Source organism: Planococcus citri, chromosome 4, assembly GCF_950023065.1.
Source record: "Planococcus citri chromosome 4, ihPlaCitr1.1, whole genome shotgun sequence".
Taxonomy (NCBI): Eukaryota; Metazoa; Arthropoda; class Insecta; order Hemiptera; family Pseudococcidae; genus Planococcus; species Planococcus citri.
In genome coordinates, this window is record NC_088680.1 from 64,172,363 (window position 1) to 64,199,651 (window position 27,289).

A 27,289-nucleotide genomic window follows, 5' to 3' on the forward strand; every position below is an offset into this window, starting at 1 on the left:
ATTACATCAAAGTTTCAAAACTTTTGCACCACTTCCTCCAGAGTGAGAATTTTGAATTTTGAGCTCGTATGGGCACATTTCCTGTGGTGGGGTGCGGTAGGGGGTGGGATCGATTCAAAAATTCTTTGGGATGGTTTTACATTAACATCGGGTTAGTTTTGCCAAAATTTTAAAAATTGTGGACTCGTCTAGGTACCTTATACCTATGTAATATTTTTGTAGGTACCTAGTGTTTTTCCAGTGATTTCCGCAACATTTTCTCAAGTTTTCCCCCCTTTCTGGCAAATTTTCATCAACTTTCTGGTGATCTTTCACTTTTATGATGTCATTTCGCTGATTTTCTTTAACTAACTTTTTGATGCATAACTTTTTCAGATAATTTTCATTTTTCACTGATTTTCTGGCTATTTTTCCCAGTTTTTCATTGATTTTTTTTGATTTTTCTATTGGTTTTCTTATTTTGATTTTCGCTCATTTTTTCCAGTGATATTCAGTTATGTTTTTCCAATCTTTTTCAGACGATTTTAACTGATATTTTTTCAACTGAAAAATCTGAATATTTTTATTGAATGTGGTTTTTCAAATGAGAGAAAAGGAGGGGGAAGGGGGTACCAAATTCGACTATCTTATAAACAGGTAGCTCAGAAAAAGCCAACACGAAAATATTTCATACTGATTCGTCTTCGTTTTCTCTGAAACCTCAAATTTATTTATAGCTCAAAAAAATTGGGAAAAGACTTGAAAGTCGACATTTTCTCTATGCCGTGTACGTTCCACCTCTCTTTCCCTAAAAACCTCTCTTCCAAATTGAAATCAACGCGAGAGGGGAAATTCATATGGGTAAATTAACCTCGAGATCGAATCGAAAAATTGTTATCTCTCTGATAAAATTCGATTCGAATATTTCAAAAGCATTCGTCACGATGAAAGACCGCGTATTTCTATTTCGTGTACAAAGAGTTTCGATGAAAACAGAGTGTTTTTGGTTTTTCGCTAATATTTTCGCAAATCACTTTCATACGGTGCTATCGAACTGAACGTTTAAAATGACCAAATGTTTGAGTTTATTACTCGTAATCACTGTAAGCCCGGTAATCGCATTATGGGACGATGCCACCAAAGACCACGAGATTTTCAATACATCGTCCGGTGTATTTGTTGATAAAACATTACTCATCGAAGCGTTTTTCCGGCATTCTCAGATGTGCAAATACCAAGTAATCACGAGTCCTCTGGGATTTGGCAAAACTACCAATTTAAAAATGTTGAAACGATTCGTTGAACTGGAAGTAGATGAATTTGGTCGAGTGAAAAATAAAACGCGAACATCCAGCTATAAATTATTCTCCGATAGGCGACTAAAAATATCCAAACACGCTAAAATTATAGAAAATTATTTGGCCGAATACCCAGCTATTTATTTTAGTTTCGATGACATAATTAAATCCGAAGATTTCGTTGTAAATGAGATGAATTTGTTGAAAAAGTTCAAAAAATTGTACCTCCGGTATAAGTGGCTTTTTGAGCATTTTTTGACAAATTCCACCAGCAACGAGACTACTCGAGAAGATGGAATAGAAATGAAGCTTTCAGAACGAAAAAATTTTATACGTGATTTAATCGATGAAAATGATCCTACATCGTCTCAAGTCCCGAGCATGGATACTTTGAGCATTCTAGCTGAGATTTTGTACTCGTACTTTGGGCGAAAAGTTTTCATCTTTATTGATAACTACGACTCGGTGTGGGTCGATGGATTGAGGGATAACGTTGATAAACTTTGGTACGTAGATGTTGGCAGACACTTGCATGAAATTATTCGCGTACTCTTCGGACCAGAAATGAAAAAATACATAGAATATATTTTTATCACCGGCACCAACACGATATTTTTACACGCGATGAGTAATAATATAAGTTATAATCGCTTCTTAGATGATAATCATCCATTTACACGGTATTACGGGTTTAGCGAAAATGAAGTTCTCGAGTTACTCGAACAACATGATATCGATACGAAAAACATATCAGATCTGAAAATACTGCATAACGGGTATTCGACGAGAACGTCTGAAATGCAATTATTTCAATCGTCTTCGATCGTCGACTACGTAACCAAATCTACGAGCAATAAAAGTTCATCTTACAAGAATAAGAAATATCTATGGTTAGATAGCGGTTCGTTGATTGGCCAATGGAAAGCTTTATTCGATGGTACGGTGTATGAAAGAGTTAAACGTCTGATGGACGTCAAAAGCACGACCTTTGAATTGTATCGATTTTGCGACGAAAAGGGGACAGGCGAATTACAAAATTTGAGTAATGTTTTAAAAGTACAACAGCCTTTGCTCAATGTAACAGTTGACTGGTTTTTTTCTCTGTTGTTTGAAAATGGATATTTTACGTATAGCGATAAAGCAGGGGGGTTCAAAATACCTAATCGAAGTAGAGAGAATGCTTTTATCGAGGTATTAGCTAAAGTCGATAAAATACTCGAGAGTGTCATGAAAGCCGAACGATACTTCAACTACACAACTGAAAGTTCGATGCAAGTTTTCGATTTTTAATCATTATTTTTAATTTTAAGCTGAGACATTATCTTGTTTTGTTTAAGTATTTACTTAATTGATAGGTACCTAGACATCTAAGTAGGCACGAGTAATAATAATTTTGTGCAAACAGAAAAGTTCATTTTTATTGTTTTTGAAAATTTGTACCTACTTATTCGTGATTTCCTGCTCCTTCTTTTGATTCGCAATTATATTCAAAGAAGAAAAATATTCATATGGTAATAAATAAATCTGCGACTTCATCATTTCTCAAACTGATTCCAAAAATTTTTAAAATCCGAATAAAGCAGAATCAAGCTGGAGATAAGAAATGGCGGGGGACTTATACGTAAGTAACCAATCACAAGAAATCAAAAATTTTACAATCAGAAAAAAATGAAACCAATTCGATAGAAATTCATTTTATTCAAACCGTAGTAATCGAAAAAGCCTTCAACGAGTTCATTTTTCTTTCATTTGGCACCTTATAAAAATCCTGCTCGTCTGTGTACGTGAAATATCCATTTTCGAAGAGTAACGTGAAGAACCAATCCACAGTCAAAGTTTCAATTTGATCTTGAGGTTTTAAAACCTTTTTGGCTGCGGCTATGTCCCTTATATTGTAACTTAACGCTTGCAATTCTTGTTCGTTGATTTTTGGTCTCATTTTGAAAGTTGTATTCCCACTAGCTGCCAATTTCTTGATCTCTTCGTTTATTTCTTTATTGACCAGAGCAATTTTCAAAAGAGTCATCGAGTCTCCATCGATCCACGGTTTCAGGGTCATTTTCTTTTCAGTAGCACTCAACGTGGTAGGTTCGGACGGTTGGACGGTGGGAATTAGGTATTCTATGATTAAAGATGGCTGAAATATTTGCAGTTTTGTGGATTTGGTGGTGTAACCGTTGTAGAGATTTTGTAATTGCTGCATTTCGGTTTGAGGAACGTGACGTCGGTCGAGTAAACGAGACACTTCTTCTTTGGTAAATCCGTAATAATTGACGAATGGGTGAGCATCTAGGAAACGATTGTATACAAAGTCTTCGCTTTTCAAGCTGATCGTATGAGTACCGGTGATGAAAACGTAAGCGATGTATTTGCTGAATTGTGGAGTGAACATCAAATTAATCAAATCGTGTAACCAATCAGCGTATCCCATTTGAAAAGGGTCATTATGGCGTAGACCATCGTACCACAATGAATCGTAATCGTCTACGATGAGGAAAACTTTCTTTTGGAAATATTCGTGAACCAGTTCAGCCAATTGGCATAACGCGTAAAGCATTCCATGGATATAGATATGCTGACTTTCGCTGATCAATTTACCCATTGCGAGTACTTTTCTGTGAAGATCAGTCTCTCGTTCATCTCTTCGTTGAGCGTATCGTTTTTGCAGAATGGTGTAAAGCCATTTATATCGTTTGAACGTTTTGGATATTTTATTCATCAAACCACGTTCGGTCTTGTAGCTGTTTTCCTTCGTTACATGGCTGTAATCGAAATGAATTACGGGGTATTCGGCCAAATGCTCTTGAATGATATCAGGGTGGTTGGAAATTTGCAGTCTTTTATCGGTGAATATTTTATAACTCGATGTATCGGTTTTATTTTTAACTTGGCCCGATTCGTCGACCTCGATTTGAACGAAACGTCTTAGCATGTAAGCATTGGTCGTCTTACCAAATCCTGGAGGACTTGTGATCACTTGGTATTTGCAAGGTTGGCGGAAGAACTTCTCTATCAGGAGGGTTTTATCGATGAAGGTTGAGGTGGCATCGAATTTTGAGTAGTCTCCGGCAGGTTCTCGCCAAAATATAGCTGATGCGCTCGCGATGTGTAAAAGTACGCAATAGATATTCATCGCGAAAGCCAATTTTACGAATAAGTTTCGAATAATTTACAGCATGGTTTTACCGATATGTGACGTAAGTTGAGGTATTTGATGAGTTTTTGCAAGTGCATTAGCCATAGAAACGAAATTTAAAGGATTAAAATTTCAATAAAAAATTCGAGTATTTGAAAATCACTGAAAAATAGCAGCATTTAAGAATTTAACGTGGTGATTTGAAAGTCATACGTAGATAATTTGACTCATTTGAAATAAAGATATGCATACCTACCTACTATTAATTGATAAAGAATTAATGCGATATGTGGGTTATCTTCGTTAGCAATTTGATAATTAGGTAGGTATGTACTTCGATTTTTTTTTCAAAACGAGATTCGAGGTGTTTTTAATTTTTGCAGAGCATTGTACTGAAATGGAGAAAAATTAAGTGGGTGTTTGGTGGACCAAAGTCATACTTGAAATGGTCAGTTTCCCAAGTCTTTAGAAAAAGAAAAATTTTATACGATTGGAAATTTACCAAAAATTTCCAGACCCATAATTTATCAAAAAATACAAAATGATAATTCAAAAATGACTAACCGGTAATTTACCAGAAAATACTAACTGGTAATTTACTTAAAATTACCAACTGGTTATTTACCAAGAATGATCGACTGATAATTTGCTGAAAATTACCTGCTGGTAATTTACCAAAACTTACTTGTACTTTACAAAAAATCACTCGTAACTTACCAAAAATTATGGGAAATTTACCAAAAATTACTTGCATTTTACCAAAAATTACAAATGGTATTTTATCAAAAATGATTTGTATTTTTCCAACAGTTGCTTGTAATTTACCAAAAATTACCTTTAATTTACCAGAAATTACCTGTAATTTACCAAAAATTACATGTAATTTACCAAAAATTACCTGTAATTTACCAGAAATTACCTGTAATTTACCAGAAATTACCTGTAATTTACCAAAAATTACCTGAAATTTACCTAAAATTACCTAAAATTTTGTAATATTTAGGTTTGGAAAGACTGGCAGTGGTCAGAATAATAGCTAATTACGTGTTAGGTAATTATCTTCGTCTAACGGCTCATATGAAAAATCCAAGAATTATTCCTTAGGGAAGGAATAATTGCTAAGAACCTGGCTAGCTCTGGGAACAGGCTCTTGGTCTTTCTTTTACCCAAGTATGTACATTATAAATTGAGAGTATCAGTACCAAAGAAATACTCGAAAGAACATGTAATGACTCCTGTATTATTTCGTAAAATACATTACATGAGAAAATACTATATAAAGGGATGCACTATTCTTATAGTTAAAGAAGGGAGAATGCAACAGAACAAAATATTGCATCTCTAAAGAAGATTAAAGGCTCAATAATCATACAAGTATCAATTATTGATTAAGGTAAAATTACATAACGAGGTTGAATATGACGAAACCGCGTCATCTCACTGTCTTTTAATTAGTTATGATAAAGTTACAACTAATCTAGGTGGAGGAACGCACTCCTATTTGAAAGGCTTTTTCCATTACCTTAACTGTTCGCGTTAGTCATCTCTTCGGTGGCTCACCAATACTAGGCCAGGCGATGACTATGAATAAAATCTCTGAATGCACATTGATACAAGATCGGTGATCACACTCTCATGTCTGGAAGATGAGAAGTGATCCAAGATACCAAAATAAGGGTCGGTCCCTTTGATACGAACCACAAATTTATGTTAATAATACACAAATTTAACCGAACAAGCGGGTAATAAGAAATAGTTAATCAAAGTGCAAGGGTGGACATAGTCCACAGGTGACATAAAGTCGGTCATTGACGAGAAGATCTATCGTGGCCGCGGATAAGAACTCAAGTGAGAATCGACCAGGATTCACATAGAGACTAGCCCTATGCGAACCTGGGAAATATAGGTAAAAATCACCTTGTAACCTTCAAATCTCAACACGTTAAAAAAGAAGTTTACGCGGTAAACGAGTAATATCTTAATATCTACGATACCTAGTTATTTTAAGAATAACTAGGATACATGGTAAGTACTATAGGCACTACTGTACACATAGTGGAGGCATTCCTGCTCATCACAATTTACCTAAAATTACCCGTAATTTACCAAAAATTACCTGTAATTTACCAAAAAATACCAGTAATTTACCAAAAAATACCTGAAATTTACCAAAAAATACCTGTAATTTACCAAAAAATTACCTGTATTTTACCAAAGATTATTTGCAATTTACCATAAATTACTTGCATTTTTACCGAAAATTACTTGTATTCCACCAAAAATTACTTGTATTCTACCAAAAATTACTTGTAATTTACCCAAAAATACTAGAATTTACTAAAAATTACTTGTATCTAATTCACGAAAAATTACTTGTAATTTACCAAAAATTACTGGTAATTTACCAAAATGTACTGGTAATTTATCAACAAAATTACTGGTAATTTACAAAAAAATTACTGAAATTTAACAAAAATTACTTTGTATTTTTTCAAAGTTTACCAATTGGTGTTTTACCAAAAATAGTTTGTATTTGACCAAAAATTACTGGTATCTAATTAACCAAAAATTACTGGTAATTTACCAAAAGTTACTGGTAATTTACCAAAAATTACTGGTAATTTACCAAAAACTACTTGTGTTTTACCAAAAATTACTTGTAATTTATCAAAAATTACTGGTAATTAACCAAAAAATTACCGGAATTTACCAGAAATTACCTCCTGGTAATTTGCCCAAAGTTACTTGTATTTTTCCGAAAATTACCAACTGGTATTTTACCAAAAATAATTTGTAATTCACCAAAAAAAAACTGGTAATTTACCAAAAATTATTTTTTGGTAATTTACTAAAAATTACTTGTATTTTCCCAAAAATTATTTGAAATTCACCAAAAATCACTTGTATTTTACCGAAAATCATCAGTAATTTACCAAAAATAATCTCGAGGTCTGTTTGGTGAACCAATGAGTGATTCAAAGAGAAACTATTCTCATTACATTTCAGAAACTACTTTAAAAATTGAGAGAAATAAGAGATAGGCAGGTAAAAATAAAAATTCGACAAAAGCACTCGAGAGCCAACGTCCATTTATATGTATAGGAGAGGAAGGTAGTCAACATTTCAAAAAGTACTCCTAAATAAACATTACAAAATGAATTGGAGATTTTATCAAATTTACGTAGGTTAATTGTATTGTATGTATTACACAAATGAATGCTTGTCACATTAATTTAAAAATCTATTTACTTAGGTATAGGTAAATAATTATCGTACAAGTCGATTTTGTTTCATATACTCCCTCCAAGATCTAAGTACTTCATCCGGCTCATCATTTTGCTGACGTTCCACAAAAATTCTCAAATAATGTTCCAGCACGTTCAACCTGTTCTGATTTGGAACCCTGTAGCATCCAGGAACTTCAGTATAAGTAAGATAACCATTCTCAAAAAGCATCGAAAAAAACAACTCGCTGGTCACCTTCTGCGTTTGTGGCTCATTTTTCAAACCCTCTAGTAAATTTTCCTTCACCTTGTGAGAGCTTTCAAAACGTAGTTGAAAAGTAACATTTCCTTCGGATACCAAATTCTGAACTTTTTCACGTATCGATTCAATTTTCAACACTTTCCATTGACCATTCAATGGAGGGGGATCGATCAATAGATATGGTTTCAACTCGTACGACGCCTTCAAAGTCCATCCTTCGGGTGAGTGTTCAATACTGGAAGATGATCTCGATTGAGGGAAATAATTAATAATTGAAGATGGCTGAAATAATGCCAAATCTCCTACTTTAGTTGAATAACCGTTATGAGAAATTCGTAAATTGCGAAGCTCTGTTATTGGAGCTTTGGCTCGAGGATTGAGTATTCTAGTCACTTCTTCGGTGGTAAATCCGTAATACTTTGTAAAGGGGTGATCGCCCAAAAACGAGTTATAAGTGAAATTATCATTTTGCAAGTAAATAGGATGAGTTCCGGTGGCGAACACGTATTTTATATATTTACTCATTTTTGGTTGAAATAATTGATACGCTAAGTCGTACAGGACACCTTGATACATTGAGAATTTCGTCTTCGTGTACATATCCCATAACCTGCAATTTTCATTTTCACCATCGAACCAATATCGATCGTAGTATTCGATGAAAACAAATACCTGATGTTGAAAATATTCGTACAATATTTCAACCATCGCGCATAAACAATCTTTTTGAATATAGTCGTTCTCGAATTGGCTCGTGTTAATCATTTTTTGCACGAGTGAAAGTTTACCATTGAATTGTTCCGCTTGAGCATCCTGCATGTTCGAGTTATTCGAATACCTTTCTCGAAGGATTTCGTAAACCCATTGGTAAGATTTAAACAACTCGTGTACTTTGGAGCATATTTTTCTATAGGTTTTAGGAAACGAGAACTCCATCACTTCGCTATAGTCGAAATAAAGTACAGGGTATTCGGCTAAATGCGCTTCTATAGTGTTAGGATGGTTCGAAATAGCGAGCTTTTCATTGGTGAATAATTTATAACTCGAGGTTCGCGTTTTATCCAGTTTATGGCCAAATTCATCGATTTCAATTTGCACGAAACGTTTTAACATTTTCAAATTCGTCGTTTTACCGAATCCCAAAGGGGCGGTGAAGACTTGATATTTTGATTCGGTATCGGTGTAATGGAAGAATGTATCTATCATCGATGTCTTATCAGCGAACATGCAGATGCTCGAGTTGAAAATTTCGTGGTCTTTGTCTGCATTATCCCATAATGCGGTTGATGTGCTTACAAGCGACAGTAATTGAATCCAAATTACGATCATTTGGGTCTTATTTTCTCAATTCGACTTGATTTGAATATTGCATTATTGCTACTACGTGAATATGTTTGTATGACTCATGTTATGGACGATTGGCAGTTTACTGATTTCGTTATATTATGATGGTGCCACTGATACATTCCAACATTATTTCTGAAACGATGAATCAATGGAAATTACATAGGTACTAAATATATTCGATTTGTAGATACCTATTTTTGCAACACGAATAAGTTTACTTAATTATAGATAGGTATCGGTTAATTAGGTAGCAAGTGATAATTTTGCAATTCTGAATGGTCGATTGATTATCTAAACAATTAAGCTAAAAATTTTCAAGATTTTAGTACAGAGTCATAAAAATTGAAAAGTTTTAATATTGCTGCATATTTTTGGGCAAAACGACTTTTCGTCGTGAATCGAGTCTAAATTTGGGCTGAAGGGGTTTTTTTGAGACGCCGAATTTATTTCCGAGGTCAGGTTCTCGCCATCTCACTTCCTTCTCTCGGAAATGGACCATTTTTGAGCTCAAAATTAAGTCTAAAAAATTTGGCAAATTTTGAATTTTTTAATGACGTTTTCTGACTAATTGGAGGCTTGAGCACGAAAATGACATTCATATTGCTATTGGTTGAATAAAATATTGGAAATTTGTGAAATGATTAAAATTCTAAGAATCAACTAAAATAAAGAGTAAAATGAGATGAATGTACCTTAAAAACGATTTGAAGTAGTAAAAAAATGCTCGAATTTATAACCAAATCATCTGGAAAATAAAAAAAAATCAAATCGAAATTTCTAAAAAAAAAATAAGTTATAAAAAATATAAAAAAAAGCTAAATATAATGATTGAAAACAATAAAAAAGTGCTTAAATTTCCAAACAAAAATTATTAAAAAAAAAAAAAAAAAAAAAAAAAAAAACTGAAAACAAAAAATGGGAAATCTTAAAAATTATACTAGAAACCATAGAAAGGGGAAAAAACAGGTTTAAGGAAAATAATTCAAGTTTTTGACAAATTTTACTTCATTTGAGAATGGTTGCACTGCAATAAAATTATTCTCAAATTTGATATTCACAGTTCACAGCGTTTGAAATGTTTCTCTGGTAATTTGTGGAACAAAATTAAATTTTCATCAAACCATAAAAAAGAGAATCAGGAATTATTGATATCGGTTGTCATTTGATAACCTTTTCTTCCTTCTTGTAATATGTAATTATTTTTCGACATCTTTTTTTAAAATCGAGGAAGGGAAGGAGAGGGAAGAGCCCCCCCAAAAAAAAGAATCTGAGATGAGATGAAATGGCAGTGGGAATATTTTTCGATGGCAGGTTCACAGGCTCCATTTTTTAAACAAAGCTTAAAACTTTCAACAAAAATTTCATTCGGTTTTTCTGCATGACAATTGATTTTATCAACTTATCAGGAAGTGAGGAAAAAATGAGCAGTTTTCTTTCTTTTCAGAAGTTTTTTTACAAGAGATCAATCTGCCCAAAATTGTCATTTTTTTCATAAGTGGTACGCAATAAACTACATAAAAAGTGAAGAAGTTTCAAAAACTGTTTTTACTCTTCCATAAATGTCAAAAAAATTTTAAAAATCAAACTTGTTTCTCTATTTTTTTTTAATCTCCTGCAGTGAATACCTAAAAAAAATTCGTCAAGTTCAATTTTCTCAGTTTTTTTTTTTTTTTTTTTATAGAAGTTTTTAATTTTGAGTTGATCTTTAGACATATCAGAATCATTTACCCAACTTTATCTGAATAAAATTGAAGAATATTTAGTCATCATTTTCGATTTATGCGATACAAGATTTTAAACAATGCTGTGATCATTTGTAAATTTTGAATTGACTTTTGGACAGTTTTGAATTAATTTTGAAGACTTTAAGAATTTGTTTTCGATCAACGAAAATCTTGTGATTTTCAGCTAATTTCTAGATAATATGGAGTAGTTTTCTGACTAATTTGGAATTAAACAGACGATTCAGAAATCATGCTCCATTTTCTCTATAGATAATTTCAAAAAAAAATCATTGATTTTGAACTTGATTACCAAAGTAGGTTTCTTAAAAAATTCTCAAGTTACTTCTCATTTTAATAGAATTGTTTTTCAGACATGATCATAGACGGGCCAATTTTGAACAGCATTTTTTCATTCGTTTGGAATGTTTATTTTTGACGATTTTGCAAAGATTTTCCATTGATTTGGAATAAGTTTCCATTTTTGGAAAAGTCTCTTCAAATTCAACGCGAAAGTCTGGATTAATTTTTGTGCGATTTTTTTGATCGATTTTATCAGTCAATAATTTTGGGACCATTTTATTCTCATATTGATGAGAACATTTTTGAGAAATTTTGATTTTTTTTTTAAACGTTAATTTGAGGGAAATTATTAGACGATTTCGAGAATGATTTTATAGATTTTGAATAAGTGGGTCATTCCACGTCAATTGGACCAAGAAATGGTAGGTGGGTTCGGCGATTTTTTTGAAATTTTTCCTGTGGAAAGACCTTTCGAAGGGATGACCAATGGCGCAAATCGCAGCCCTCTAGCTCATTTTTAACGGCAGCCAGGGGGTGTCAAAGTTTTCAGTGAACCTGAAATATCATCCATTTCAGCAGTGGATTGCTCGATAACCGAGATACCTACAAAAATGGAACTTTTTCCCATAGTTAGAGGTTTTGAAAGGCTTTTTGGTGATATCATAAAAATCAGTGTTGCCACTTTTTTTCGTACAAAAAATTAGCTCAAATCAAAACGTAATTTTCATATCGTTCCGACTCTCAAAAATTCTGAAAAAAATATATTATGGACAACTGTTCATGTTGAACAACATATTAAAAAAATGGGATGGTAACTTGTAACAAAGTCGATTTTTAAAAATGTAAACTTTGCGAAAAAATGTGATTTTTTGATTTAAAACATGAAAAAAAGTTTTGATTGGTAAAGTTTACCCATTTGACCCCTATTTTCACGTATCTGTTGAAAAAGTTGAAAAAACCCCTTTCACTCAATAAAATGAACTCATCACAAAAAAATAAAAATTTGAAAAAATTCAATTTTCAATTTCAAACATCAAAAAAAGTTAAAATTTATTCAGTTGTCTTATTTTGACCACTTTCTGACGTATTTCATGAAAAAGTTGATACAAATCTCACTCACGGCAAAAAAAATGAAATTTGTTTTTTTTTTGAATTTTTTGAATTTTGATTTTATTTGTGATGAGTTAAGTTAATTTCACCGAGTGAAGGGGTTTTTTCAACTTTTTCAGCAGATACGTAAAAATAGGGGTCAAATGGGTCAACTTTACCAATCAAAACTTTTTTTCATGTTTTAAATCAAAAAATCACATTTTTCCGCAAAGTTTACATTTTTTTAAATCGACTTTGTTACAAGTTACCATCCCAATTTTTTAATATGTTGTTCAGCATGAACAGTTGTCCATAATATATTTTTTTCAGAATTTTTTGAGAGTCGGAACGATATGAAAATTACGTTTTGAAACTTTTTGAGCTAATTTTTTGTACGAAAAAAAGTGGCAACACTGATTTTTATGATATCACCAAAAAGCCTTTCAAAACCTCTAACTATGGGGAAAAGTTTCATTTTTGTAGGTATCGCGGTTATCGAGCAATGCACTGCTGAAATGGATGATATTTTAGGTTCACTGAAAACTTTGACACCCCCTGGCTGCCGTTAAAAATGAGCTAGAGGGCTGCGATGTGCGCCATTGGTCATTCCTTCGGAAGGTCTTTCCACAGGAAAAATTTCAAAAAAATCGCCGAACCCACCAACCACTTCTTGGTCCAATTGACGTGGAATGACCCTGGTGTCAAATTTTAAGAAAATTTATGCATTTTGACATTTTTTTTTACATTTTGTAAAAAATGGCATAATTACTCAAAACAAACATAGGTAAGTATCGATTTTGCAAAAAAAAAAAACGAAAAAAAAAACATTCAGAACTGGATGCTCAAAATCCCCCTCCCCCACATTATGGCAAATATTTTGCCAATTTTCAAATTTTTTACTACGAAATTCGATCTTTGGTGAAGTATTTTCTCCCCAAAAATAAAAATATTCCAAACTGTTTTTTCAAAACTCATTGATTGAATCCACGTTATTGTACGACCTTTCGCTTCTCATTTCAAGTGAAAAAAGTTCAACTCACCTCAAATTGAATCAATCGAGAAAAATGAACGAATTTTTGAATGACATTTTTAGGCAATTTTCAACATCATCAAAGGCAACTTTTCTACACCTTGTACAAGTAAAAAAACCCGATACGAAATTTTTTTACTTCACACGGTTCTTGATGAAGCTGTATAGAAGTACATAAAATTACGTCAAGTTATTACCTTGACTTCGATTAAACCATCATTTCTCTTTTCATCGAAATTTTTCGCGATAAGCAGTTTCATGAAATACACATTCGAAAAATTATATTGTTTCACTTTCATATCACTGAGCAATAATAAGTAAAGATAATCAATTTACTTGGAATAAACGTTGCCATGATCTTAAACTACATATATATAAAAGCAAGCAAGTTGAAAGTTCTGTTTAAAGAAGTTTGTATACCTACTGACGTACTTGAATCAATGTTTCTTCACCAATTTCAAAAAAAAAAAAAAAAAATTAAAACTGAGTACAAATTTAAAAAAATTGAATTCCTGTTCAAAAAAAATTCCTCAAATTTAAACAGCATCAAACTGATTGGCACATTGGGTCAAACCTGAAATGATATGTACAGGTACATAGATCCATCATATTAGCCACGTTGTTGTGGTTTTATGCCATAAACCAACATACACTACGTAGTACGTACATTACTTTATGACCACATTATAGCTAGATGACCGAGAGAGGTTCGTGTTCTACACAGACCAGTCGATGTTATCAATTCGATATTATCGTAGCATATACAGTACTAGGAAAATCGACAGCTTCATGATCATCGCGCAATCTACGTCTGGATCGCTACCGGTCATTGATAAAATGATTGAATTCTACGATACACGAGTACAAGTTCATTTTATGTACGTTCTAGTACAGTACATTTGACATTGTATGTATCTCTATCTTCATAGCTCTTCAGACTGTACCTGTACAGAAGAAATCTCGAACAGTAGCTCGCGATAGGTTGAAAAATCAAGATTTATTTCAGTATAAGTACGTGTTGGAAACATATCCGAGGCGTTTCATCTTTCATCGAATCAACGATGCGATAAACGATTACACTTCTTACTCTTGATGCAGACATGTGCATTTTTATGTATTTTATTTTCAAAGCTAGGCTATAGATACCTATACACAGATACACTTGATCACCATCAAGCATCATAGAGGATAGGTAAACACGAACATGAGTCTTTGGTACAGATACCTATAATTTTTATTTCGAGACATTTTCTCTTAGGATATAATTTGATTTTATACTCGTGGACCGGAGACCCGAGAGCTGCAGAAGAAAAGAACTAAAGGAATACGAGAGACTGAAGGTTCATCCACCTAACTACTCGTATCTGGTTTGTTGGTTGCTCTTGCTCTTGGACTCTGTATACTCGTATGCGTGTACAGAGAGTGTTTCGTACCGGTTGTGCTGCCATAAAAGGATTCCACAACATTATGAGTCACATCTGATAAGTGGTTCGTTCAGGTAGATAACCTGCCCTAGTTGCGCAATCGTCCAAGATTCTCTCGTGATCGTTTATCGATTCACGCGCAAAATTACTCGATTTTCGATACCTACCGTAGCTATAGGTAAGTAAATCGAATATACAGACAGCATGTGGATAAAATCCGGTAGCAGATTCGGAGTTGGTAAATTAATTTAAAACTTTTTGACGCCGTTTTGGAACCTGTTCGTGGTATGGTTTGCGGGTATTTACGCCTCGATTGGGTATTAATAGCGAAGTTTATTTTAAACCAAGGTTTAGAGATGAACTTGTTGCTATATTTTCGTAAGGTAATTGAAACCAGTCTTAGAAGACGAAAACTTTTTTACTTCATCGTGTATCAATTCGAAACAACAGAATGAGAAAAGAATTGGATATAAAAGTCATTAAAGCACACTAACGCGATAAACTCTTGTACCAAAAAGTCGATTCGATTCGAGCTGTATCAAAAAATACGAAGAATTTCAAACTTCCGTTTGATGAGATAGAATGAACGATGTGAAATTGCCCGTTTTTTTCGCCTTATCGTCGAAAACAAACCGTCGGAATAAAATCTGTGTTTCCGAGATAGATAGGTATAGAGAAACAGTGGTATTTGACGAATACCCGTCTACAATGAAGATTCCATTGTATCTGCCGCTCTCGAACCCTTTTAATTGGACACACAACAAACGTTGTGTAAAATTTTCTCAAGCTATGTAATATATGTTCGAGTTCCATAAATTTTTTTTCCTTTTTAAAAACAACCTTTTTGTCTCTACAGATTTCGATCCCATACATAAATTATTATATAGTGTCTCGTATGTACAAAGCTATAGCTATAGCTACCAATACCATACGACATGGTTTTATACATACGTTAAAATGATATTATAGTTGTAAAAGTTTTACCAACTTGGGCACCCAACTAGACAAAATACCAGTAACTATGGGTATGTGTAAGAAAAGTTAAAGTCACGTCTTGTCTTAGCAACAATGTTTTATTGTATTTTCGAGGTTGTGTCGATGTCGGTTTGTCGGTCCAATGCGTATATTTAACGTATGTAGGTACTCGAGACGTCGATATTTGTTTCGAATGAAAATATATACGAAAGAGATGAGGGTTTTATAAAGGTTTTGTTTGAGGTTTACTTCTATATGCTCCTTGTGTTTGGAGTTTTGTGGCGAAGTTTATGGAATGTTTTGTAACGAGAAATGCATAAATTACTTTATATGAGAGGTAACTTGGAGTGATCGTTGTCGAATTTGGAAATTGAGCCCATTTAAATGTTAAATATGGGGCCAATAATGTTGCAGGAATACTTTTCTTCGATTGCATTACTCAGTCTGAGTAATTTCATGATAAAAGAGCAATTATGAATTCGTATATTTCCTAAGAAATGTTTACGCAGGGCTCGAATCTTGAAAATGAATATTTTTTTGAACTCAGCGACCTCAAATTAGTAGAAATCGATACGTCACATCAAATTTTCAAAATTTTCAAAATTTTTCACAAATGGGGTGAGGGCTGGAGGGGAACTGAGGAGTCGTACCCTAAAAATAAGCAGATATTCGAACTCAGCGACCTCGAATTAGTAGAAATCGACATGTCACATCAAATTTTCAAAATTTTCAAAATTTCTCAAATGGGATGGGGTTGGAGGGGAACTGAGAGGTCGCATCAAAAAAATAAGTAGATATTCGAACTCAGCGACCTCGAATTAGTAGGAATCGACATGTCACATCAAATTTTCAAAATTTTCAAAATTTTCCAAAAAACGGGGTAGGTGCTGGAGGGGAACTGAGAGGTCGTATCAAAAAAATAAATAGATATTCGAACTCAGCGATCTCGAATTAGTCGGAATCTATATGTCACATCAAATTTTCAAAATTTCTCAATTTTTTTTGAAGAATAGGGCGGGGGAGTGCGGGGGGAGAGGTCAACTGAACGGTCGTACCCCAAAAATATGCAGATATTCGAACTCAGCATCCACGATTACCCAACAAACGACATGTCACACATATTTTTCAATTTTTTGCTACTTTGGCCCCAATTGTGAATGTTGGGGGGGGGAAGAGGGGAGGGGATAAAAATAATCCAAAGTAGAAAAATTGAGTCGATTGTCAAACTCAGCTCCTTCAAACCAAAAGCAATCTATGCGTTAAAAGTTGATCAACTTTTGAAGTATTTCTGAATTTTTTGATATTGATTGATTGATAAAAATGAGGGGGACAACTCCCCCACCTCCATTTAGGGCAAATGCCAAAAAAAATGTCAAAATGATGCGACATATCGATTTCTACTGATTTCAAGGCGCTGAGTTTGAAAATGAGCTCATTTTTTCAATCTGACCCTGTCTGAACCCTCCTCCTCCCCTTCCACCTCTTCCCCACGCAAGTGTATCAATTAGAGTTCCCGAATTTGAATGTCGATCAATTTTTTGAATTTGACCCCCCCTTCGTGAGTAGTGGAGAGGGGGTGGGGATAATTTGGTTTCGAATTCAGAAAAATGAACAGATATTCGTGCCCAGCAACCTTGAATTATCAAGAATAGACTTGTCACATCACATTTAATTTTCAGAATTTTTCAACTTCTTTTGAAAAAAAGTGAGAAAGAGCATCTAGAGGGGCGCTGAGAAATCAGGTCCAAGAAATGAATAGATATTTGAACTCAGCGCCTTCGATAACCTAATAAACGATATGTAACACAGATTATTCAATTTTTTGATACTTGGACAGTTGGACCATATTCATGAGGAGGGGGGGGGGTGGCGAAGGGATCTTATTAAAAAAATTAGTCAATATCCGAACGTCTTAAAATTAGTTAAAAATCCATACGTCATATAATTTTTGAAATATTTTTACATTTTTTGATGAAAATTGGGGGGAGGGGGGACAAACAGCTCTCCCCGCCCCCCCACCAATTTATGGGCAAAAGTCGAAAAAAATTCAAAAGTGATGTGACATATCGATTGCTACTGAATTGATGACGCTGAGTTCGAATATGAGCTCATTTTTTAAATCCCAGTCTTCTGAGCCTCACCCCTGCCCCCTCCACGATCTTTGGTATGGTCAAAATACCAAAAAACTTGAAATGAAGAGTAATATGTTGTTTGTACGGTTTTTGGAGGAGCCAAATTCAAAAATTACTCATATTTGAAAAACGACCCATTTATGCCCCTCTTGCCCCTCACCTTTCTCCCAATTTTTTTTCTAAAATTTCATAAACTAAGTATTTGAATGTGATGTGACATATCGATTCCTACTAATTCGAGGTCCCCGAGTTCGAATATTTACTTATTTTGTGGATTTGACGCATCCGTGTGCTTCTTTGACTCTTTGTAGGAAAACTCGAGTGACTGAATAGGTCAACTAGAGGTAGAATTCAAGAAATGAATGGATAGGTATTTGAACTGACCAGCCTCGAATCCCTTAATATTGAGGGCAGACCGACACATCTCAACTTCGACACAGATATTATTGTTTTTTTAAAAAATGGATCTCTAGTCTAAATCCTGACTCCTGAGTAAAATAGATAGATCTAATGTAAAAATAGGTAATTAAAAAATGATGAGATGAAGATGACTAATCAAAATAAACTAATCTATCATTATACTTTTTTTTCTGTTTCAGGTGAGTTCAAATCTTGTGCCCAAACATGGGAATAAAATTAAACGCACATCAGTAAGTAATTTAATGACTTATAATGTAGAAAAATCTCTCACTCGTCTAGATGAAACAATATTAAACGAAGTACCTACAAATAATTGTGATTTATGCAAGCAAACATCCTTCGAACTTCATTTCGATTTCAAGCACTATAGTAAAGAATTTCATCCAACAATGAAATGAAATCGAGTATTTTCCTCCTTCAAAAACCTAAGAAAAACATTTTCAAAATTTTTGTAATATTTTTCACATCATCCCCAACTCCCTCTTGGTATACTTACACCTTGAAAAGGGCATACCAGCCCAATTATTTTCAACAATTCCATTTCTATTTCCTCTCTTATAATTTCATTTACCCCAGTTTATTGGCGAGCTTTGCTTTATCAGCGGTTTTTAATTTCCGGATTGTGAAATGATTTTCACCAATTTGGTTTGAATTTCTCGAAAATAGTTTTCTTTAACAAATAGTAGATTACTGCGATGTGAAATTGACCATTGGTAGAAATGGTTCTCACGCGAATCCGCCGAAGAGCGTATATTATCCTTGAACTGTAATACAACTCGAACGTTGTTTCGTTTGTGTTCGAAAAAGAGAAATAATTCGCAAAGTTCGTAAAGAGAAAAAAAAGAGGAACGAAACGAGATAGAAAAAGTTGAGGAAAAAATTGAAAAAGCTATCAACATGTACATCTGGTGCAGCCGCCAACATTTTGCATATTGAAACAAGCTAGGAGGATTTTTTATAACGAAATAGAAAAAATATAAATAAATAAAAAGAACCGCGTTTTAGAAATTGATTTTTTTTTATACTCGAGTAGATAATATTTATATTGTTCTTTTAGTATAACGTTTATCATCGTGCGAATTTACTTTGTACACTAACGTATAGTTTAATAGTATGCATTTTATGATTATATGATTGAGATAATTGGATACTCGATAAATATATAAGACAAGTATTCGACACGTTATGAAAAAATTAGACCAATAGTACGAAAATAGAATATTAAAAGGAAGAAAAAACCGTAATAAACGCTAGCGTTAATTTGTTTAATAAACACGACCATAATACATAGATAGATATGTATGTAGAGAGATGAGAGAAGGAGACGAAAAGGGCTGAAAGTTGCTCTACCTACTTATTTGTCGAATAACACGTTACTCGAGATTAATTTACTTAGTATACGGAGTAATTACATGTTACAAACTTAATTCGTTTTTCCGCTGAGAAGATGTGAAAAAACGGTCGCCATCGTGACTGCCGCGTGTTTGAAAAAAAAAAAATTGTAGTGAATTTACGACGCACGTCCCCATAAGTAAGTCGATGGCATGAATTCAATGTTTAAATGTAGAGTTAGGCTGCATCTTGTGGTCGGTCGTTGGTTTGTTGTAAACATTGTAAATGATGGGATAGCGAGTAATGACCGAGGAAAAATTTGTTTTCATTTTGAGACACGGCTTTTTTTCGTATGAAGCGAAGACGTAGTTCGGTTGCATTTTTTTTTGCCTATTTGTATGGTTTTAAGTGAAGAAGGGACAGTGATAAAAGCTCAGAGAGAAAGTTTTGTTGAAGAAAAATATCGTATGTAGGAGTGAAAAGATGCTAACGTAATCCTTGGGGAAATATACAGGCTGTTCCATAAATGAAATTCCCTCTTTAAAGTTCGATTTTGAGCATTTCGAATTTTTTTGACCACTGACTTTGAGTTTTTCATTTATTCGATGGAAAGTTTTCTCATCCATATTTTTGAAAAATTATTTTCAACAAGGGCCCCCAAAATTTTAATTGAAGTTCAAAACAATTTGAAAAGTGAAGAAATAAGGTACCAATTTATTGGTTTTTAGTGCATTGAAAACGCTAATTCGAATATCAGAATCGAAAAATCGAATCCAAAAGATGATATTTCATCACCTTTTTGATCATTTTCAATGACTTGGTTTTCATTTTACGAAATTTTCAATTCACCCCGAAGAATTTTATTTATTATTCAATTTTAACTGATTTTTTCGTTGGTTCAATGAAAATACGTACCTACTTTAAAAAAGAATAAATTTTCAACAGTTTTGTACAAATTTTAAAAAAATATATATTTTACTCATGCCTTGTTTTGAAAAAAATGTTGCTATTTTTCAGCTAATTTTAAACGATGTCGTCAATAATTTGGGCAATATACTGACAAAAATTGAACATCAATTTAATTCGCAGCATTTTCGACACTCATGATGTACCTATAAGTAAATTTGAATAATTTTTAGGATGTTTTTTTGGCCAATTTTAACACATTTTAATAATACTGATTTTATGTGCCATTTATGCAAATTTTCTGAGGTTTCAAGTAACTTTATCAGCATCCAAAAATATTTTAATCTGTACAAGTACCTCCTTACCTCCACTTTTCTCAGTTTTCTCTGCTGAACTATTTGCTCTTCTTGAAGCTACCAAATCTGCTGCGAATTCGAAAAACAAAACTATATTAATCTGCAGTGATGCATTGTCTGCTATGCTTGCAATTCAGAATAGTGATAATCGACACCCGTTTGTTCAAAATATCAGAAAAATTGTTTACGAAAATGATGATAAAAATTTTGCCTTCATATGGATTCCGGCTCATGTTGGAATTTTCATGTCAGAATTTACTGATGAAGAAGCGAAAAAAGCTACTCATCTTCAACCTTTCAACTTAATTCATATTCCGTTATCAGACTTTAAATCATCAGTGAAGAACAATATAAAAATGTTATGGTCTCAAGAATGGAATGATACTCCTCAAACAAATTGGCTAAGATCTATCACACACAAACCCAGAAACTTCAACAAAATTAAAAGCATTAATCGTCGATCTCAAACAAAAATGACTAGACTTTTAATTGGTCACACTAGATTAACTCATAATTATATTTTGAAAAAAATTAATCCCCCTTTATGTTGTAATTGTAACGTAATTTTTGATAACAACCACTTGATTATTTGCCCCTTTTTAAACCTTCAAAATCTAAAAGATGATTTAAACAAATTCATTGATAATAAATTAAATTTTAATAATATTATTAAGTTAATCAAAAATGATAATTTACTCTATCTAATTTAATTTTTCAAAAAAAATTGTATAAGTGCTTTTAAAACCAAAATATTATTGTGTTGTAAGCACTTTAAAAATAAATGTCTTCTTCTTCTTGATTTCAACAATTTTTCAAAGTCCATTTTTCACCTAGAAGTTCCTATATTAATTTTAAGCAGTTTTTAAAAATTCCTTTGCACTTGGAAATTTTTACATCTTTTTATTCACTTTATTTATTTTTTTCTTTTCATTTCAAGGCAATTCTTATCATTTTTTTGTGGTTGAATTAAATTTTACTGCAATTTACATAATTTTGGCATCAATTTAATCTTTTCTAATAAGTTTTCTTCACATCTGATGAAAACTTTATGTTATGACTTTTTGATGAATTTTGAGAATTTTCTGCAAAATTTTGGCTATTTTGATATTTTATTAGATTTTACATTATTCATCCCTATTTAATTAATTTTTGAATGTGTTTTTGATAATTCAACTGGTTAATGCTTCGATCAATTTTTAAAACTTTTCGAAATTTTATTTTTTTGCACTCCTCTTAACCCAAAATTGTTGGATTTCATGAAGAAATATTTCCATCTTTTTTTATAATCTGTCAAGTCCAAAAAATTGAAAAAATGTATTTCTATGTTAAAAATACGTAAATTCACTCAGAAGTTTGAAAAATCAAGAAAAATGAAATCTACTTAATAAATTGAAGTGGTGTTTTCTTTGTCGCTCAATCACTGCAAAACGGCTGGACGGAAAATTTTGAAAAAATACTCAAAATGTTCGGCGTGATGCGTAGATGGTTGTACTGAAATTTTTTTCGCGATTATAGGCTTTAAAAAGCTGTAATTAAGCTTCAAAGTTTTGATGACGTCACGAATATCTTTGAGCTTTCATTTCGTTGCCAAATATTTCCGATTTGCTAAGCATTTTACAAAATCATCAAAGCTTCAATTTTTAACATAGGTATTTTGAGAATAGGAGATCGAAGGTGCATCTATCCCTGAAGAAACTCGAAAAGTATGGATGAACTCATTGGCCAATCATATCTCTTCAACTCCAATTTTTTTCCACTTTTACACAATTTGGAATTTTTACTCCTGGCATAAAAATCAGTTTCAAAACATGAAATTTGATAAGTATAATATCCCAATAGTTTGATTTTTTTTGATTGTCAACTTAAAATTTTTACACCTTGCATAAAATCAGTTTAAATACAAGAAATTTGATAAATATATCCAGAATGGTCTAATTTTTTTGAATGTCCAGTGTAAAATCACTTCAAATTCAGGGAATTTTGAATTAAAAATTGCCAAAATGCCTTGATGTAGGTAAAATGCTAAACTTGCCCTCATCTTATGTAGGTATAGGTGCACGTCCATCACTATGCATGGCAGAAAAGATAAGTGATTTACCAATTGTGGAAATTTCAGTTCTACAAAACAAAAGCAAAAAGATCCAAGCGAAGTGAGAGTAAATGCTCTCAGAATTTTGTAATTTGAGAAGTAAAAAAAAATTACTATGTGAGAAGTTTATTTATCTATTTTTTTGAATTTGAATATATATTCATTAGCTTTTTAGAAAGTTTGATTTTGAAAACAAAAAAAACGAACAGGCCTGAGTAAAAAATGTGCTTCAAGTTCAAAAAAAGTCGGCAATTTAATCCTTTTATTAAGACTAAAATTTGATACTTGATACATCTAATTGGATAATTAGGTTATATTCATAGCCTATTATGACTTATAAATTTTTTATTTTGATAATTGAGATTGAGAGAATGATGTTTTTTTTGATGGGAAGAATTTGATTTTCTGGCTTTAAAATTTAAACATTTGAGTGATTTCTTTTGTAGAAATTTCAGTTTTAAAAAATATAAGAACAAACACACAATCAAAAGGGCAAAAGCTCTCAAAATTTTGTATTTCGAGAAGCAAAAAAACCTTTTTTTTCTGGTAAATAAATCTCTTCATTAAGACTAAAAATTTACAAAACATTACGACTTCGTCGAGTCTGGCAAAACGTTTTCAAGATTCAACAAATTTAGGGAGGGAGGTCTATTTAATCAATAGCTTATCCTCTATAGTTTCGTGTATGTCAACATTGAAGGACCAAAAAGTAACTAGAAGCTTCCAAACGATTTGGAAGCACTTGCACCAGATTTCATAGGGCATTGAAATTAATTTGCAGATTGAATTTTGGCTTTCTAAATCCATTTAATAAAATTTTGTGGAAATTAGGTACAAATTTCAAAAATCTGCAGAAAAATTTAAAATTTTTTAAAAAATCGATGGAGGCTACAAAATGATTTGAATCCACCGATTGGAAAACTATGTACAACGATTCTCTTTTGTTTCGAATACAATTCAGAGTCTGATTCTGATTCCGATCCAAAATTGATTCGCGATTCATTTCTGCGATGCAAATCGCACAATTTCCAATTTTGACCATAGACTCAAGTATGGTCCACTGGACTTTCGATTTTCAAAAATGCCATCCAAATTTGGGATTCGTCCAGGAGAAATTGGCCTTAAAGTGAAATCACAAATTTTACAATTTAGCCAAAAAATGACAAAAATGTCAAAAATTATCAATTTTTTATAATTTCTCAGTAACTACATAATGTATATGGAATTTTGTGACATTTTCATTCGTTATTATATACCTACTACATATCTTCATGAAAATTTGAAGGTTATTACTTCAGTATAGGTACATATATGTACGAGTAGGTATTAAATTATTCTATTCCCTGCCCGAAGGGCGGGTAATTTTGCTTGTAAATTGATAAAGTTGGTAACAAATTTTTGAAAATTTTCCATTTTTGTGTCACAATTTTCCTGGATGGCCTTAAAAAAAAAAAAAAAAAAAAAAAAAACAGCTTTCCTCTGTCCTGAAAACAATGTCAATTCCCATGAATGGAATACCAGCTACTCAAAGTGTGAAGAAAAGACAAAAAGACAAAAAGTCTAAAAGACAAAAAGTCGAAAAGATGAAAAGATGAAAAGACGTAAACATGAAAAGACAAAAAGATGAAAAGACAAAAAGATGAAAATACAAAAAGTCGAAAAGACGAAAAGTCGAAAAGACAAAAAGTTGAAAAGATGAAAAGACAAAAATACAAAAAGACAAAAAAAAGAAGACAAAAAGTTGAAAAGACAAAAAGATGAAAAGATGAAATGATGTAAACATGAAAAGACAAAAAGATGAAAAGATGAAAAGTCGAAGACTCGAAGAGACAAAAAGTCAAAAAGACAAAAAGTTGAAAAGACAAAAAGTCAAAAAGACAAAAAGTCAAAAAGACAAAAAGTCGAAAAGACTAAAAGTCAAAAAGACAAACAGTTGAAAAGATGAAAGGACGTAAACATGAAAAGACAAAAAGATGAAAAGATGAAATGATGTAAACATGAAAAGACAAAAAGATGAAAAGATGAAAAGTCGAAGACTCGAAGAGACAAAAAGTCAAAAAGACAAAAAGTCAAAAAGACAAAAAGTTGAAAAGACAAAAAGTCAAAAAGACAAAAAGTCGAAAAGACGAAAAGTCAAAAATACAAAAAGTTGAAAAGATGAAAAGACGTAAACATGAAAAGACAAAAAGATGAAAAGACAAAAAGACGAAAAGATGAAAAGTTGAAAAGTTGAAAAGACAAAAAGTCAAAAAGATGAAAAGACGTAAACATGAAAAGACAAAAAGACGAAAAGTCGAAAAGACAAAAAGACAAAAAGAAAAAAAGACAAAAAGACAGAAAGTTGAAAAGACAAAAAGATGAAAAGATGAAAAGATGAAAAGATGAAAAGATGAAAAGATGAAAAGATGAAAAGTCGAAGACTCAAAGAGACAAAAAGTCAAAAAGATGAAAAGTCAAAAAGACAAAAAGTTGAAAAGACAAAAAGTTGAAAAGACAAAAAGTCAAAAAGACAAACAGTTGAAAAGACAAAAAGTCAAAAAGACAAAAAGATGAAAAGACAAAAAGACAAAAAGTTGGAAAGACAAAAAGTCATAAAGACAAAAAGTTGAAAAGACGAAAAGTCAAAAAGACAAAAAGTTGAAAAGATGAAAAGACAAACATGAAAAGACAAAGAGACGAAAAGATGAAAAGTTGAAAAGTTGAAAAGACAAGAAGTCAAAAAGATGAAAAGACGTAAACATGAAAAGACAAAAAGACGAAAAGTCGAAAAGACAAAAAGACAAAAAGACAAAAAGATGAAAAGACAAAAAGACAAAAAGTTGGAAAGACAAAAAGTCATAAAGACAAAAAGTCGAAAAGACAAAAAGACAAAAAGACAAAAAGACGAAAAGACAAAAAGACAAAAAGACAAAAAGACAAAAAGACAAAAAGATGAAAAGACAAAAAGGTAGAAAGAAGGAAAGACAAATAGACCAGTTCAGCATTCATTTCAGGTTCTAATGAAAGATGTTTGAGGGTTCAAAAAAAAATTTTAGCTTTTTGAAAATTTGAATTTCTAAAAAATTGTTCTTCTTTCATCATATACCCTTATTTTTCCGGGCCCTCTAGAAAGTGAAGGCTCTAGGCAAGTATTCCCTTTGCCCCCCCCTCCGCCTCTACAGCCCTGCGCAAAGTGGAACCCTCGCGTTGATTGTCACCATTTTTGAGATCTGTGGGAGCCTCATGAATATGAATTTTCTCCAGTAATTTGAAATCGCTCCAGAATGCATTAGTCAACTTCAGCCGCTCAAAATGTTGTTCTGAGGTCTGGGTTACATGCTCTTTTAGGGACCCAAATTCCAGCTCAATCGAAGTAGACAGTTTGTAAATATTCCTTTGTAAGAACAAGAATTATTGAATATTGTTATACTCGTATGTAGAGAACTTCATCAAAAACATTCAGACCTTATATTGTAGCTTTTCTTACCTTATTGTACGAATTAAATACGCTTGAAATTTCGACCTTCATCTCACGTCAAACCTTATCCAGCATAAAGTCATTTACAAAACCATCCACACTTGTTCCCATATCACATAATCAATACACCATAAGTGAGTCTTCAAAACGAAAAAAATCGCCAAATTGCATTAGGTACACCTTATAATAATATACTGTCTTATTAATACATCAAGACTTATGGCTCCAGAATTATTCGCCATGGCTGAAAAGCCCTATAATACGAATATTTAATAAAATCACCATCGTCCCATCATCATAATGATCAAACATCTATATCATATATGTGCGAGTATTTGGTCACGGTCCATCGAACACCAATCAAAATTCCATCTATAATATTTAGCGAAATAAAAAGTCGTTTTCCCACCTGCGGCATGTTCATTACAAACCTTTAGTTACCTATAGATAAGCATTGTACGTATTAAATTACAATTCGAATACAGCGGGCGTAGAAAGTGAATTCGATTACGAGGCGCGAAATCGTAGTACTCGAAACTTTCATTGTTCTATTTCGATTATACCAATACACTGTATAAAGTAGATATAGTAAAGGTACCAACAAAGCATACTATACATAGGAGTACATACGCTACATATGTATCTTGTCTCAGAGTGAAAATGTATACAAACAAACGCCTGGTGAAAAATACCTGCTACTTTGGCTCATGGTTGAGTTGAGAGCTAGGTACAATCTGCATTGTCGGATATTTGAAATTTTCTTAGCAGCTCTGCTCCTATATACGAGGTACAATGTACTACATCTCGAC

The 27,289-nt window shown here is 32.6% G+C and overlaps 4 protein-coding genes across 11 annotated transcripts in view; 2 read left to right on the forward strand and 2 right to left on the reverse strand.

Moving 5' to 3' along the window:
* The window catches only part of rols (rolling pebbles), a 163,936-nt gene that overhangs the window by 94,588 nt on the left and 42,059 nt on the right, over positions 1-27,289 (forward strand). The gene's annotated exons all lie outside the window — the stretch shown is intronic.
* Positions 888-3,229, forward strand: LOC135843327 (uncharacterized). Its single transcript, XM_065361164.1, has one exon. It carries the CDS (start codon positions 1,047-1,049, stop codon positions 2,565-2,567), a length of 1,521 nt encoding a protein of 506 aa, XP_065217236.1. The 5' UTR covers positions 888-1,046; the 3' UTR covers positions 2,568-3,229.
* LOC135843328 (uncharacterized) lies at positions 2,956-4,653 on the reverse strand. The gene has a single exon (XM_065361165.1). It carries the CDS (start codon positions 4,408-4,410, stop codon positions 2,977-2,979), a length of 1,434 nt encoding a protein of 477 aa, XP_065217237.1. The 5' UTR covers positions 4,411-4,653; the 3' UTR covers positions 2,956-2,976.
* LOC135844034 (uncharacterized) lies at positions 7,264-14,237 on the reverse strand. 3 transcript variants are annotated; one of them, XM_065362117.1, is made up of 2 exons: positions 13,822-14,237; positions 7,264-9,378 (listed from the first exon to the last, which is right to left on the reverse strand). In XM_065362117.1, exon 2 carries the CDS (start codon positions 9,226-9,228, stop codon positions 7,681-7,683), a length of 1,548 nt encoding a protein of 515 aa, XP_065218189.1. In that variant the 5' UTR covers positions 9,229-9,378; positions 13,822-14,237; the 3' UTR covers positions 7,264-7,680. The 3 variants fall into 3 exon arrangements, with proteins under 3 accessions (XP_065218189.1, XP_065218188.1, XP_065218190.1); XM_065362116.1 differs by having other exon boundaries at positions 13,810-14,237; XM_065362118.1 differs by lacking the exon at positions 13,822-14,237 and adding an exon at positions 9,939-9,967.

What these genes read in the sequence shown, in the direction of transcription:
- LOC135843327 (XM_065361164.1), top strand. Translation starts at nt 1,047, where the DNA reads ATGACCAAATGTTTGAGTTTATTACTCGTAATCACTGTAAGCCCGGTA.
- LOC135843328 (XM_065361165.1), bottom strand. Translation starts at nt 4,410, where the DNA reads ATGAATATCTATTGCGTACTTTTACACATCGCGAGCGCATCAGCTATA.
- LOC135844034 (XM_065362117.1), bottom strand. Translation starts at nt 9,228, where the DNA reads ATGATCGTAATTTGGATTCAATTACTGTCGCTTGTAAGCACATCAACC.